Consider the following 14,163-nt stretch of genomic DNA (forward strand, 5'->3'; position numbering starts at 1 on the left):
CCTAAACATGTTCAGACCAAACAATTTGAATCTTAAAATGGCCACGACAAATATGGGCAACCTGTAACTAGTTTAGAAAACTGTCTGAAAGAAGCTTTTATGCTTTTTATTTCTTCTGTCACATTTATCCTGTTACAATATCAAACCCAACAAATTTTCAAATCATTATCCAGCATATGTGCAAAATCCCTTTCATTCCCTCATCACCGTCTTCTGTTTGGGATAGATAACCAATCAGAGCAAGCTGACTAAAAGGTCAGGGTATCCTTAAAGAGAGAGAACTAAAACTGGAGGATGAGCTGAAAGGTGGCTCCGAGACCCAGTATAAGAACTGCACTGAGCAATGTTATGTTTGTTAGTTCTCTGCACTGGAATACAGTGTTGCACAAAGTTGTCCCTCATATCTTTATATTTTGCTTCCAAAGATTTTCCTGTATTTTTCAAAGTCCTTTTGAAAAATACTTTTCCTGAATTTATGAAGAGCTTTCAAAGTTTTTCTTTGGACACTGGGCAGTCCAGTCATTATACTTGACCTGATTATACTTGAAATTTCAGAGTAATTTTTTGTTTGTTTGTTTATTTGAATCATTTCACATTGATCTATGAATCATTCAAACATAAAAGGACACCTTGAAGAAGAAAGGTAGCCAAATATTGACTTTCATACTGTATTTCCATGTATGTTTGGACAAGTACTGTATAGTTCAAATGGGACCACAGAGCTGGGTTGAGAACCTACCTGCGACGTCACTTGTCTTGACCTGGACAATGTAGGTAGTGACCTCCACCATCACCTCCTCGTCCACCACAGCTGCCATCTCACAGATCAGCGCCCTCTTGGGTCCATGTGTCCTGGACAGCCACCCTTCATAGGTAAACACAGACACCTCCTCCGTGGTCAGGTTACGCATGATCACCTGAATGCACAGAATTAGCTTATAAATTAGCAAAGCATTTGGAAGATTGCATTATAATTATTAAAGGTAAGATTTAACAGTAATAAATGCTGCTGTAGTATGATGTAATGTAACAGGAGTATAAATATCAACCTGCAGATGAAAGTTCAGGGGATCATCAGTAGTAATGCATTCTCTTATGATTGATGTTGCCATTACTTGAACCACAGTACTAGTGTATTGAATGCTGTGTCATATTATGGCTGGATGACTACTGTGTTACCAGCAGGTACACTAATCCTGCCTCTCTGAAGGTTTCTAGTTTCTAATAACAGGAGAAAATTTCTCCGTTAGGCCAAGAATCAGCCAGACATCTATTAGCTCTCCCTTCTGCGTATTTATCTGGACAGATTACTATGCTGGCAGTCCACCTGGTGCACCATTGTGTCAGTTGCAAGGCGACGACCTGGCAATCCATAAAGGCAGCATGTCTGCTTGTGATGCTGAACACACAAGGCTCTGTTCAGGGTCAAGTCAAGGAGATGTTCACAGCGGCTGAGACTCGGGCACGGATGGACAGGGCTTTGTATTGTTTCTGACTGCTCTGCCGCCCTACAGGCATGGTGCATTTAGTAGAGAAGACATTTGCATAGGAAATGTGTTCTACTTCATCAAAGCCTTTAGCCTGAGACTTCACACTAAATTTGGTGGTGGGAAGTGATATTATCCTCACAGAATCATTGAAAAAAAAATCTTTCAGTACTGAGACAGTCAATTCCAATACGTTGCACTAGTTTACTGTAAATTAATTTATATATAAATAAAATGCTTTCTCTCTCGAGGCCAAACACGGTGCTCATTTGTACTTAGGGAGCGTGTGCGTACTGTAAGAGAAAGCGTGTCCATGATTCAAGCAACAGCGGCATGGAGAATAAAATGGGTCAATATGCTCACTCCAGGAGTTCTGGGCCCTGCTCTGTGTGTGTGTTTGTGTGTGTTGTTGCCTGTGTCTTTGTGTGTGGTTGAATCATTGACCGTTCTCCTGCAGGCAGGAATAGATGTGTGTGTGTATTTGTCTGTGCCATATAATAGATTGAATGATCCTGTGACCTACAGCATGCGGTGCCAGGATAAAAAACACAAGCCTGTGAGTGCTTTGTACTATTGATCTTGGAATGAGATAGCGATTACTCTTCTGCTTTTTATGTTGCTGGTTTTATGTTTTATGGATGAGAGCTGCAGTTTCTTCTTTATAACAAATTAGGCCTCGACAAGAACAAAAAATTCTATGCATGATGATACTAAAGAGCTCAATCTGTACACGTTCCCTTTGCTCTAGCTGTTGCTGGGGTTTTTTTCTAAACCCTTTTTACCATATAAACATCTTCTAAATGATTGCATTGTATCTGTGTGCCTGGTGAGCCGACCTTGTCAAGAAACCAGTCGGGCCGACTGCCTGATCCATCTATCCGAAGTCGCATTTTTCTCAGTGGGGCAACGTCATCGATCTCCATGTTAAAAGTGTCCTCTTGACCTCGCTCGAACCTTTTGTTTACCACCACATAAAAGCATAAAGTTTAGAATTTTGGGTATGAATTGGTCTTCTCTTTATTTTACAGTTAGATACATGAATGAAAGTAGTAAACATTGATGCTACCTGTCCTCATTCTTCTGCAGCAGCATCTCCTCTGTGCTGCCGTTGGCCCCAAAAACAGTCATGAAGATCTGGGTGTCTGTTCCCGCATTCTGCACATCTCCGGTTACCACCGTCACCTCATAGATAATCTAACATGGAAAGATTATCAGGCATCAAACAACACTATCCTCCCACAAGTACATCTAAAGCTTCACTGGACGAGCACATACGAATGAATTCAGTCATTTTAAGGTTGTAAACAGCGATAAAATAAACACAAATACAGACATTGGTTATTTAATAGCTATGCCATGAAAAGGGAGGCGACAGCCAATATTTGGGGGCTTCCAGTGTAGCAAATGTTGTGAATATCTGGGCTAAGACTTCCTGTTCTGTGCACCAGTGAAATATAAATGAGCTAAACCATCGTGTAGATCAGGGGTCCCCAATCCCAGTCCACAAGGGCCGGTGTCCCTGCAGGTTTTAGATGTGTCCTTGATCCATCACAGCTGATTTAAATGGATAAATGACCTCCTCAACATGTCTTGAAGTTCTCCAGAGGCCTGGTAATGAACTAATCATGTGATTCAGGTGTGTTGACCCAGAGTGAGATCTAAAACCTGCAGGGACACCGGCCCTCGCGGACTGGGATTGGGGACCCCTGGTGTAGATGGATGCTGATGGTTTAGAGCAGGGGTAGGCAACTCCAGGCCTCGAGTGCCGGTGTCCCTGCAGGTTTTACATGTGTTCTTGATCCAACACAGCTGATTTAAATGGCTAAATGACCTGCTCAACATATCTTGAAGTTCTCCAGAGGCCTGGTAATGAACTAATCATTTAATTCAGGTGTGTTGACCCAGGGTGAGATCCAAAACCTGCAGGACACCGGCACTCGAGGCCTGGAGTTGCCTAGCCCTGGTTTAGAGAGTCCAGTTTGGCAAACACAAATACTGATGTTGCTGGGATTTCCACATCTATCACAACTGCTGTCTTTTGTGCGTGTCAACCACCATGATGTCTGGCTGGTTGGCCAGAAGCTGCATCTGTGTGAAAGTCAAAGTCCCACAGGACCTTCGCCATGTTGTTCCCAACTACCTCCGGAGGTGTCTCCCACCAGGACTTGTGGACTTCTCTATATGCAGCACAGATGTTCATCTACACTATTCTAGCCACTAGGTTTTGTCTCTATGGAGCTAATGCTTAGGTCCTGCTCCTATGCTGCCATGATCACCATCTGTGCTGTCCTTTAGGCCAGCTTTTTCTAGACACTGAAAGGATTTCTTAATTTCCACTTCTTCAGTCTGTTGATGGTAGACCCCATGGAGAGCCTTGATCTTCCTCCTCCTGTTCTTTATCACAGTCTCCCTTCAGCTGCCTGAGACACTGTCGTCATGCTGTTGCTCCTCGTTTTATCCCGAATCACGGCTCTGACAGTCACTAATGATAACCCTCCTGCTTCGTAGAGCCTCAGCTTGCAAAAACCTCTGTGCACTGTGAGGAGTTTTCATGTCTTGAAATCAGTGGAAATTATGTCCTCTTGTGGACAGCTTATTATATATTATTATACATGTACTGTGGTAAGTTCACTACTTTGTACTTTCTTGATGTAAATTATTCTCTTGTCTTAATTTAACTCAGTAACACCATGATGTATGTATGTTGCCTGTAACATGGCGTTGCTTTCAATAACACGTCTACATTTACAGACCTTATGGGAGATAGAAATGGCTTCTGCGTCCAGCACATTGAATACTCTAGCAGTCAACCCATCTCCTCGATCTTTGGCCAGCCAGCACTTGCAAGCAAATATATATTTGACCCCTTTGGTTGGCACAGCAACAGATAGTTCATCAACCAGCCAGCAGCTCTCTGGAGTGGCCCCATCATGGCCGAGCTGCAGGAAGGAGAGAAACAATCAGTGCCAGGAACGTGGGTGTATTTTTTTCTGTGTGTTTCAGTGTGTGTGTGTGTGTGAAGCTATGTCAGTGCACAATCTTCAGTGAAACAAAATCACCTGTCACTCACCTCAACCTTTTTGATCTCCCCCACATCTGAACCGTGGGACTCGAAGCTCTCCAGAGTGCCGGCCTCAAAGCCCTTCCTCCCGTCTTGCAGGTCCAACCACAACCTGTCTGTCTGGGTGTGATTAGCCCCGATAATTATGACATAAGCCCTGCTGGTGGTGCTCGCATCCCTCTCCAGTCCAGTGTAGATGGTGATGTGATAAGGTATGACTGCATAGAAAGGGCCGAGCAACTATTTGTTCATTTGATGCGTTCAAGGGATTAACAACAAACACATGAGAGGGCATTAGGTGAACTAGCAGTGCAGAAGATACTTGAATTTTCTTACTTGGGAGATCAATTTCTTCTTCTTTCTTCTTCTTGTTCTTCTTGTTCATGTTACTGTCGACGCTTTTCTGCATTAGGGCCAAGTTCTTCTTTTCACTGGCTGAGCTCTCTCGAACTCCTTCATAACCCTGAGAAAACAGAACGGACACTTAGTGATGCAGCAGCCATATCTGCAGAGATATAGACCCAAGTCGATGCTAAGCCATTTAATTTTTTATAAAGACTTCAAAAAGGTGCTGAAATTATTTCAGGTGGTGTACCACGAAAGAGCAGAAAATGAATCCTAGTCACTTTGGTGATCAACCGCCATTCACTTTAAAGTGGACCTGTCACACTTTTCCTCATGTTATGTAACATATACAGCAGGACTCTGTGTTACAGTGGTAAATGCGCTTATATGGCCAAAGTTTCAAAGAATGAGGTCAGCATATGTGCAAGTAATTTATATGAGCCAAACGCTCATGTGAACTTCCAACTTTTTAAATTCATTCATTTTTTACTCTTGGCTCTGTTGTTGGGAGACGATCTCCCTAATATGGTCTTCTCAGGCACACAGGTCTGGCTGTGAGCACAGAAACCCCACCCACTTGCTGTTCTCTGTAATTGAGGGGCTGCCAATGAGAATAAAAGGGAGCTAAAATGGCTTTTATTTGGTCTGTAAATGAACTGAAGGGCAGTTATTACTTTTTTGAGTTCTGACTCATGCAAAGCTATTATAAAAACATCTAAGAATAAAAATATGGAGCTAGAAGTGAGGACAATAGGTTAATTGTGCTAGACTGGTGTAAGAAATAGAAGAAATCAGTATATCAAAACCTCTTTCATGTAAGAAGTAGCACTTTAGATTGTTCATGTTACCTTGACATAAAAGTATCTTTCGATGCGTCTATCCTCTCTCTTCCTGGAGAGCCAGCGTTCACATAAGAAGAGGAACACCTCTTCTGTATCAATGTCCAGCACCTCCACCTGGTCCAAGTACCAGTCAGGACTCACCATACTGTTATCATGGCGAATTTTTATTTTGAAAATCTGACCGAGGTCGACTGCCTCTATAGTGAACTTATCCACCTGGGAGAAGAGAAACATTTAGGAAATAACATCAGTGTTATGTACTTCTTTTTTGCTCTGTAATCTGGAATATATATATGTACAGTGTAGAATGTAGGAGACAAGAATTAAAAAGGTCACAAAGTTCACGCTTTCTTACAGATCCTCTTTCAAACTTGTTGCTGTTTGTCTCCGACTTGCTCAGTTTTCTCTCCCCGGTGTCTCCCAGGTCCCCGTAAACGGTGAGGAAGACGTTGGCATCAGTACCGGCTCCATACAAGTCACCTGTCATCACGGAAACTTTGTATGTGTGGGCTGTAGTGGGAGACAGTGATCACAGACAGACAGGCAGGGGATTTTGTGTGAGGCAGCTGCCAGGAAATAGATTGAAAATAAAGCAATTTTCCATCGTAGTTTGATGCTGCTGTCATAACAGAGACTTATTCGGGGGTATAAAGGACCAGAAGGGAAAATTGTCTCCAAACTAATGCTCAGAAGGGCAGATAAAAAGACAGGATGACAAATCGTTTTTGTGTTTCTAATAATGCAGCCAGCAGGTAACATACTCTCCAGAGCGTCTTCCACCTCGACTTCAGTCACTTTCAGGCTTCCATCTCTTGAAAGTTTCTCTGTGATGATGTCAGAGGGCACCAGCTCTCTCACTGTTTCTCCATCGTCCTCTGACTTGGCGAGCCACCGCTCACAGGGGAAGATCACGGTCTCTGAACCCTACAAAGAGACGATTAAATTCTGCGGTTTAATCAGTGTGTTTGTATCTCGGAGGAGGATCAGCAAACAGAATATTTAGACTGGCTGAGCAGCAACCCAATATGTTGAATCACAAATGAAATCACAGCGCTGCTTGACCAGCTAAGAAGACAACATCGCCACCTGCCGACTAAAAACAGAACTGTTCTATTATTAGAAGAAGGGAATCAGAGGATGTGCTCCTGAGTGCTGAAATCAATCTCATGAATGAGGCTTTTTTTTTTTTTTTTTTTTTTTTAACCTGTCCCGTTTGGCTCTTTTGCCATCAGAATTATTGTCTAAAGGCGAAGAAAGATGCCCAACGGATTTACTTTATCAAATTGACCATCCCAGCCTTGCCGTAATGGTCCATTTGATTCACCTTTTATTGTTTATTTTATTTTCACTTGCTGAATACGGGACAGACTTTACTGGGGGAAAGAAAGGGGAGAAAGAAAGAGGGAAAGAAAAACAGCGGGGAAGAGGGACGGGGAAAAAGGGCAAAAAACCAAAAACCAACAGAATAAGCAGACAAAAAAATACATATATCGATCATCTGGATCACCTGTTGAGAAAGAAAGAGAAAGCAAGCAGAGGAAAACGAGAGTAATAAACAACATCACAATGATCTATGGGAATATGACAGTAAATACTAAATGTTAGACATTATTGTGCAGCACGTAAGATCGACAGCGCACAGTGTGCTTTGAGGTAAGAGCCAAAAAGGGTGTAGTTTGTGTGTGATCACCTGTGTGTACACCTGTGAGCATGGACGCGCTTGTTTTTTTGTTTGTTTGTTTGTTTGTTTGTTTTTTTTAAAGGTTCCTTCATGTAATGATCTGCTAGAGGGTGTGGGGGGCCACTGCCCCGTCCTCCAGGGCATGACGCAGGTATGGAGGAGATCAAAACTCTAGACATCCAGAGGCCCCCAGAACACAAGAGACCAAGGAAGACCAACAGAGGGGCAGCTGCGTCACTATCCCAGAAAGAGCTGAGGAGAGTCCCAGATGAGGGGTCACTCAGCAGCCGCGGAGCAGAAGCCAGGGGGGGTTGCAGTGACGTGCCCGTGAGCTCCGCCGGCAGCCAGCTGTGCCTGAGTGACCGAGAGGCCGAGGGCACCCCGCCTCCGAAGTGGCCCGAGCGAGCCCCAGGCTCCAGGCCCCGATAAGCAGCCGCCAAGGAGTGAGCCGGTGTGTACCTGGGCGCCCACCCCGGACACAGAGAACCACCAACGCACGATGTCTGAGGGCGCCCACCACCGGCAGGGGAAGTGGTGGGGAGATAGGCCTCCAAACTTTGGAGGGCCTGAGATGTCCCCAGAGAGGTGGCGTCTGATACCCAACCTGACATATAGACACAGACATACAGGCACACACAGATACAAACATCCATTCCCACCCTCATGCTCTCATATGCAATTATTCCACACTCAATCAACGCGGAGACAGACATAAAGAGACGCTGTACACACAATCACTCTCCCCAAGCGTACTCTAAGAACCGGGTCTGGGTACCCTTGCCCCTGGAGGGGGAAACTGCACCCAGACCCAGGTGGTGTTACCCTTTTCCCTGCGGTGGGGAGAAGCAGACCGCCCCGACTCCACAGCAGCAGAGAGGCCCAACAATCCAGACCCCAGTCGGACGGCCGACTCCTCCTCCTAGCCCCCCCGCTCCAGCAGGCCGCAGAGAACGGGGGTGTGTGAAGACTCCAAACCTCCCTCCACCCGCTCATATGTAGTGTTGATGTATGTGTGTTCTAAGGTGCGTTTAAAACCCAGGAGGGCATGGAGCTACCTGCCAGAGCAGCAGGTAAGCGCATAGCCCCTCCTGCTAGCCCTCAATGTCTACGTGTATTTAAAATTGAGAGGTGGGCAACGACGCCAGGGGTGAGGTGTACACCCTGATGGTAATTTGGATTCTGTGTGGCGTGCCCACCCCCAAGATCCTATATGTATGTGTAATGAGAGTGTGAGTAATGTGAATGTCTAAGTTGTGGGATAAAATTGAGGCAGAGGCAGCCAGAAGGGGACAGAGGGGGATGCCTCCCTGCACCCTGGTGACACACCCCTACCCCAAGGCCCTGCATGTGTGGGTGACTGTGGTGGAGCGAGAAGAGGGAGGCAGCTGGAGATGGGGAGGGAAGGAAGGAGGGGCAGTGACCCCTCCTGGGGCCAGCTCCCCGCTGACCCCAGTAGGCACCCCTATACTCTGCAACCCGCCAGGGAAAGGGGGGCCCAGGCCCATCCGGACCGGGGCCCAGTGCAGCAGCGCCGCCCGGCCCCACAGAGCCCGGGACAGTCCACCCGACCCCACCACAGAGAAAACTACACCCACCCCATCATCCACTCATCTTCCAGACTACACAAGACAACAGACGCCCAGGCTGAGATCTTCCTCCACCTCTCCTGAGGCTTTTGGGTGTGGCAGCCCAAATACAGCCCTAATATAGTGTCAGTCCTCTGCGGGGTGAAATATAACTCTGAGCATTTGATATACGGCTGCACAGTTTTAAAAACTTGAGCGCTGACATTTAATTTATTTTTATATTTGCACTCAAAAAGCAAATATGGTTCTTTTCATGTATTTAACTGTTTTAGATTCACAATTTACACATAAAAATGCAACAATTTCATAAGATATGATCACCTGTACTACACTGAAGTACCCATAATATACACTCATTGGCTACTTTATTAGCTACACCTTATTGGACCCCCTTTTGCCTTCAGAACTCCCTGAATTTTTCATGGCATAGATTCAGCACGGTGCTGGAAATGTTCCTCCGAGATTTTGGTCAATAGACATAATAAAATGACACAGTTGCTGCAGATTTGTCGGCTGCATATCCATGATGCCGAACCCCAAATTCCACCACATCCCAAAGGTCATTTGAGGACATTGGACTCATTGTAATGATAAAAAAAAAAAAACAGCTTTAGGTGATTTGAGCTTTGTGATATGATGTGTTATCCTTCTGGAACCAACCATCAGAAGATGGGTAAACTGTGGTCATAAACGCATGGACATGGTTAGCAACAATATTCAGGCAGTCTTTCGTGTTACTCTCTGATGTTCAGTTGATACTAAGGAGCCCACATAAAATATCTCCAACACCTATATACCACCACTAGTCTGAACTGTTGGCACAAGGTATGATGGACCCATGCTTTCATATTTGTTTACCCAAATTTTGACCTTATCATCTGAATGTTGTGGGAGAAATTGAGAGTCAGACAAGGCAACATTTTTCAAATGATCTATTGTCCAATAATGGTGAGCCTGTGTGAATTGTAACCTCAGTTTCCTGCTCTTAGCTGACAGCAGTGGCGCCCAATTGTGCCTTTAAGGTATGCCTTCTGCATATCTTGGTTGCAACAAGTGGTTTTTTGTGTTACTGTTGCCTTCCTAACAGCTGGAAACAGTCTGGCAATTCTCTACTGACTCCCAGCATCAACAAGACATTTTTGCGTAGTGAATTCACTGCATGTTATCTCTTGTCCAGGCCGTCCTCTGTAAACACCAGAAAGGTTAGTGCAGGAAAGCCGCAGTAGATCAGCAGTTTCTGAAATATTCACACCATCTTGCACAACAACCATGGCACCTTCAGAGTAACTTTAATCACCTTTCTTTCCTATTTTGATGCTCAGTTTGAATTTCAGCAGTTTACATTCATGTCTGCATCACTAAAAACATCAGATGGTTTGTTGCCATATGATTGGCTGATTAGATATTTTCTTTAGCAAACCAGTCAAATAGACAAACCCGACAAAGTGGCCCTGAGTATATCAAGTAGTTCAAATTACCTTCACCTCTTTCTACAGTACAATGCTACTTGCACACTTTCTGTGCTGCCAGCCATCAGTAGTATTAATTCACCAATATATTACCACAATATTCACCAAAGTTTTCTAAATTGCTATTATCAGCTACTATTATATTTCTTTTACTTAAGCCAGTAAAACACTTTCCCTCTGTTGATGCATCTTCCACAGACAGTACCTTTCCTTTCCTGAGGAGGCGTCTGATTTCCACTCTGTCCAGATGCCAGCCTGGGTTCACCCCACGGTTGTCATGGCCGATACGAATCTTCTCAATTACATCCCCAACATCTTCTAGCTGCACAGAAAACAGAACACTTGGCTACATAGACACCACTTTCAGAACTGCAGTTCATTGCTGTAAATGCACAAACACGCTCATGACTTTGCTGTTCTAGTCCCCAAAGCAGGATGAATGTATTTATTGCGTCCCTTATTTAACTTACCTCAACAATAAACATGTCCTCAGCTCCTCTCTCAAAGTACATTCTCCTCTCCCTCTTGTTGACACACAGAGACTTCTGCTGGGTGCACACTGCATCTCGGCCGTATAGGACAATGAAGACGTCTGCATCTGTGCCGGCTCCAAACACGTCACTTGTGAAGATTTTGATCTCATAAGGAACGACTATAAAATGGAATAATAACCAATTAAATTACACTTTTAATACAGTTAGAATATGGTGCACTTTTCTGCAATTTACTGTTGATTTACATGGTGTGGAAAACTCTGATTGAAGAGGATTAGGGAACAGCTCCCTGACGATGGCTCCATCATCCTCTCCTCTGTCCAGCCAGCGGCCGCAGGGGAAGTGTAGTTTCTGTCCCAGAGATGGAGCATCAATCTCCACCCAGTCAAGAAACCAGCCTGCTGACCCTCCCCCTTAAACATTAACAGAAAAGACTGTGATCACTTATGTAGATGTATTCTGAGTAATTCTGCATGATTCTCGGCACAGGCAGCCAGTCGGTCCTCATGTACCATTGTTGTCATGTCCAATACGCAGCTTTTTCAGGGGTCCAAGGTCAACAGCCTCCACAGTAAACACATCAATCATACCCCGCTCAAACTTGTTCTTATGGGTCTTTGAAGCCTTCAGGTTAATAATTCCTGTGGATACAGAACACAGACTAATTATCATTTTAAAGACAGAAAGCTGGCAAAAAGCTCAGCGTAGTCGCTTCCAAAGCTACCTGTGTCATCCTTGGTGCCATATAGGATCATGAAGACATTAGCGTCTGTTCCTCCGTACTTCTTGTCACCAGTTTTTATCCTCACTGTATATGTTGTTGACATGGCTGCAGGAAGAAGTAACCAGATTTAATAATCTCTGTGTTATATTTATCAGAAAAACTCAGACAAAGCTCAAACTCTGACATCAGTCGGACATTTCTTTCTTCGTACGCAGTAATAATAATAATGGATTGCATTTATATAGCGCTTTTCGAGACCCTCAAAGCGCTTTACAATTCCACTATTCATTGACTCTCACATTCACACACTGGTGGAGGCAAGCTAGAGTTGTAGCCACAGCTGCCCTGGGGCAGACTGACAGAAGCGAGGCTGCCATATCGCGCCATCGGCCCCTCTGGCCAACACCAGTAGGTGGTAGGTGAAGTGTCTTGCTCAAGGACACAATGACCAAAACACACAGAGCTGGGGATCGAACCGGCAAGTTACAAGATGAGCTTCCCAACCCCCTGAACCACGGTCGCCCAACGTTGCTCTCACCTTTCTGTTCCAAACCAAGAGTAGCTTCAGAGTCATCTTCGTCATCATCATCTCCCTTCTTCATGAAAGCCTCATCCACAGGAACAAGCTCTCTGGCAAGCTGTCCGTCATCCTCATCGACAGCCAGCCACCGATTGCAAGGAAAAAAGTACCTAAAATATATATGCCAGGATACATTTATTTTTCCATGTCAAAGAAATCGTTTAAAATATTTTCAACTCCCACTTCACACCACACAGTGGTGCTCTACCACACATGCAGAGGCTCTGTCTGCTATGTAGGATGGGGATTTTTTGTGAACCCTTTGTGTTTCTGAATTTGTGTCTAAGATGACTCAGCAAAGTGCAAATTTGTTTTCTCCATTAAGGGGTCTTGTGAAGAAGCCGTTAAACACATAAAATCAATGTGGTGGTGACATACGTGGTGTCATCTTTGTTGTCCACAATCTCCACTCTGTCCAAAAACCAGCCGGCGCTGGCCTGGCTGTTGTCATGGCGGATCCTCAGCTTCTTCAGGGTCCCCAGGTCGACTGCAGAGATGTCGAAAACGTCCTCCTACGTCGCCCGCCAACAAGCCCGGTGACAAAGGGTCAAGAAATGTCACAGGTTAGCGGACCATGAGAACCTCATCACTTATTCATCTGATCTTTGTTTAACCCACAAGGCTACCGAGGCCAAACATTTGTTTGATGAGAGACTTTGCCAGGAAAACAGTATCAATTACAGCAATCTTGACAATGCCAGTGGATTAAACACATCCATGACAGCATTATAAAAGCATCAACATGAGATTTCGCATTATAATAAGGCTGATTTTTAGGCCTTGGTCAGGTCGGGCTGCCTGTTTCCCCCATATACAAAGTCTCTGCAAAGCCAATGCAATATCCTTCATGGACAGACATGGTAGTGATATCCATATTCTCCTTAAACTCTTTGCAAACATGTCAATACATGAGTCAGTGCCATTCAGTTTTATTTATATAAAACTAAGTCACAATAACAGTCACCTCAAGGCCCTTAAGGTAAGGTAGAGATCCTATAATAATACAAAGAAAACCCAAACAAACAGATGATCCTCTATGAGTAAGCACTTGGCAACAGTGGGAACGAAAAACTCCCTTTTAACAGGAGAAAACCTCCAGCTGAACCAGGCTCAGTGAGGGGGAGCCAATGCCACGACTGGTTGGGGGTGAGGGGAGGAAGACAGGACAAATCAAGAGTTAACAAATTGATTTTCTTCAGATTTCACCAAATCAGGTTTACCTGGCCTTTCTCAAATTTGTTTAGGTTGTTGGATTTCTTCAGGTGTCGCTCTCCCGTGTCGCCTGTCTCTCCGTAGATGTTGACGTACACATTGGCATCTGTCCCTGCCCCCCACATCGTCCCAGTGAACACATGTATCTCATATGAGTTCACTGTCGGAGAAACACGGTAAATCATCAGTGACATTATGAAAATGCACATGAGGGCATTTGCTTGATTTTCAGCCTCACGGGCTTCAGCAGCAGATATCAGTGAGTCAACATGACCACGTTCATGCTCTACTTACTCTCCAAGTCTTCATTGTCCTCAGCCAGCAGCTCAACCACAATCTCCCTGTCCTCCTCATCCCTGGCCAGCCAGCGGTTACAAGGGAAAGTAAATGTCTCCACCACTTCCTGCAGCTCCTCAATTATCTCCACCTCCTCCTCCTCTTCCTTCTTCTTCTTTTTCTTATCTTTCTTCTTGTCCTTTTTGCTTGTCTCTTCTTTCTTCACCTCAACCTGCACAATAGCCGTTGTCAGGCGCTTGATGTCCACAGTCTCCAGAAACCATCCGTCTCCAATACCCTTCCCGTCGTGGTAGATACGTATCTTATAGATCTTACCAACATCCTGAGCCTCAATCTGGGTTGCAGGCATGAAACAAGAGTTAAACCAGCAACTCAAATCTCTGAC

The 14,163-nt window shown here is 44.7% G+C and overlaps 1 protein-coding gene across 1 annotated transcript in view; it reads right to left on the reverse strand.

Annotated features, from left to right (window-relative positions):
* Positions 1 to 14,163, reverse strand: part of loxhd1a (lipoxygenase homology domains 1a) — a 34,647-nt gene that overhangs the window by 3,540 nt on the left and 16,944 nt on the right. The window contains exons 19-36 of the mRNA XM_039614435.1: positions 13,776 to 14,112; positions 13,490 to 13,641; positions 12,648 to 12,781; positions 12,228 to 12,379; positions 11,690 to 11,794; positions 11,478 to 11,606; positions 11,211 to 11,378; positions 10,942 to 11,123; positions 10,677 to 10,793; positions 6,497 to 6,659; positions 6,091 to 6,245; positions 5,742 to 5,951; positions 4,885 to 5,011; positions 4,558 to 4,766; positions 4,241 to 4,426; positions 2,554 to 2,681; positions 2,324 to 2,441; positions 740 to 917 (exon numbers count right to left, since the gene is read on the reverse strand). Coding sequence (XP_039470369.1) covers positions 740 to 917; positions 2,324 to 2,441; positions 2,554 to 2,681; positions 4,241 to 4,426; positions 4,558 to 4,766; positions 4,885 to 5,011; positions 5,742 to 5,951; positions 6,091 to 6,245; positions 6,497 to 6,659; positions 10,677 to 10,793; positions 10,942 to 11,123; positions 11,211 to 11,378; positions 11,478 to 11,606; positions 11,690 to 11,794; positions 12,228 to 12,379; positions 12,648 to 12,781; positions 13,490 to 13,641; positions 13,776 to 14,112 — 2,950 coding nt within the window. The remainder of the gene's footprint in view (positions 1 to 739; positions 918 to 2,323; positions 2,442 to 2,553; positions 2,682 to 4,240; positions 4,427 to 4,557; positions 4,767 to 4,884; positions 5,012 to 5,741; positions 5,952 to 6,090; positions 6,246 to 6,496; positions 6,660 to 10,676; positions 10,794 to 10,941; positions 11,124 to 11,210; positions 11,379 to 11,477; positions 11,607 to 11,689; positions 11,795 to 12,227; positions 12,380 to 12,647; positions 12,782 to 13,489; positions 13,642 to 13,775; positions 14,113 to 14,163) is intronic.

Source organism: Oreochromis aureus, linkage group 7 (genome assembly GCF_013358895.1).
Source record: "Oreochromis aureus strain Israel breed Guangdong linkage group 7, ZZ_aureus, whole genome shotgun sequence".
NCBI classification, from domain to species: Eukaryota; Metazoa; Chordata; class Actinopteri; order Cichliformes; family Cichlidae; genus Oreochromis; species Oreochromis aureus.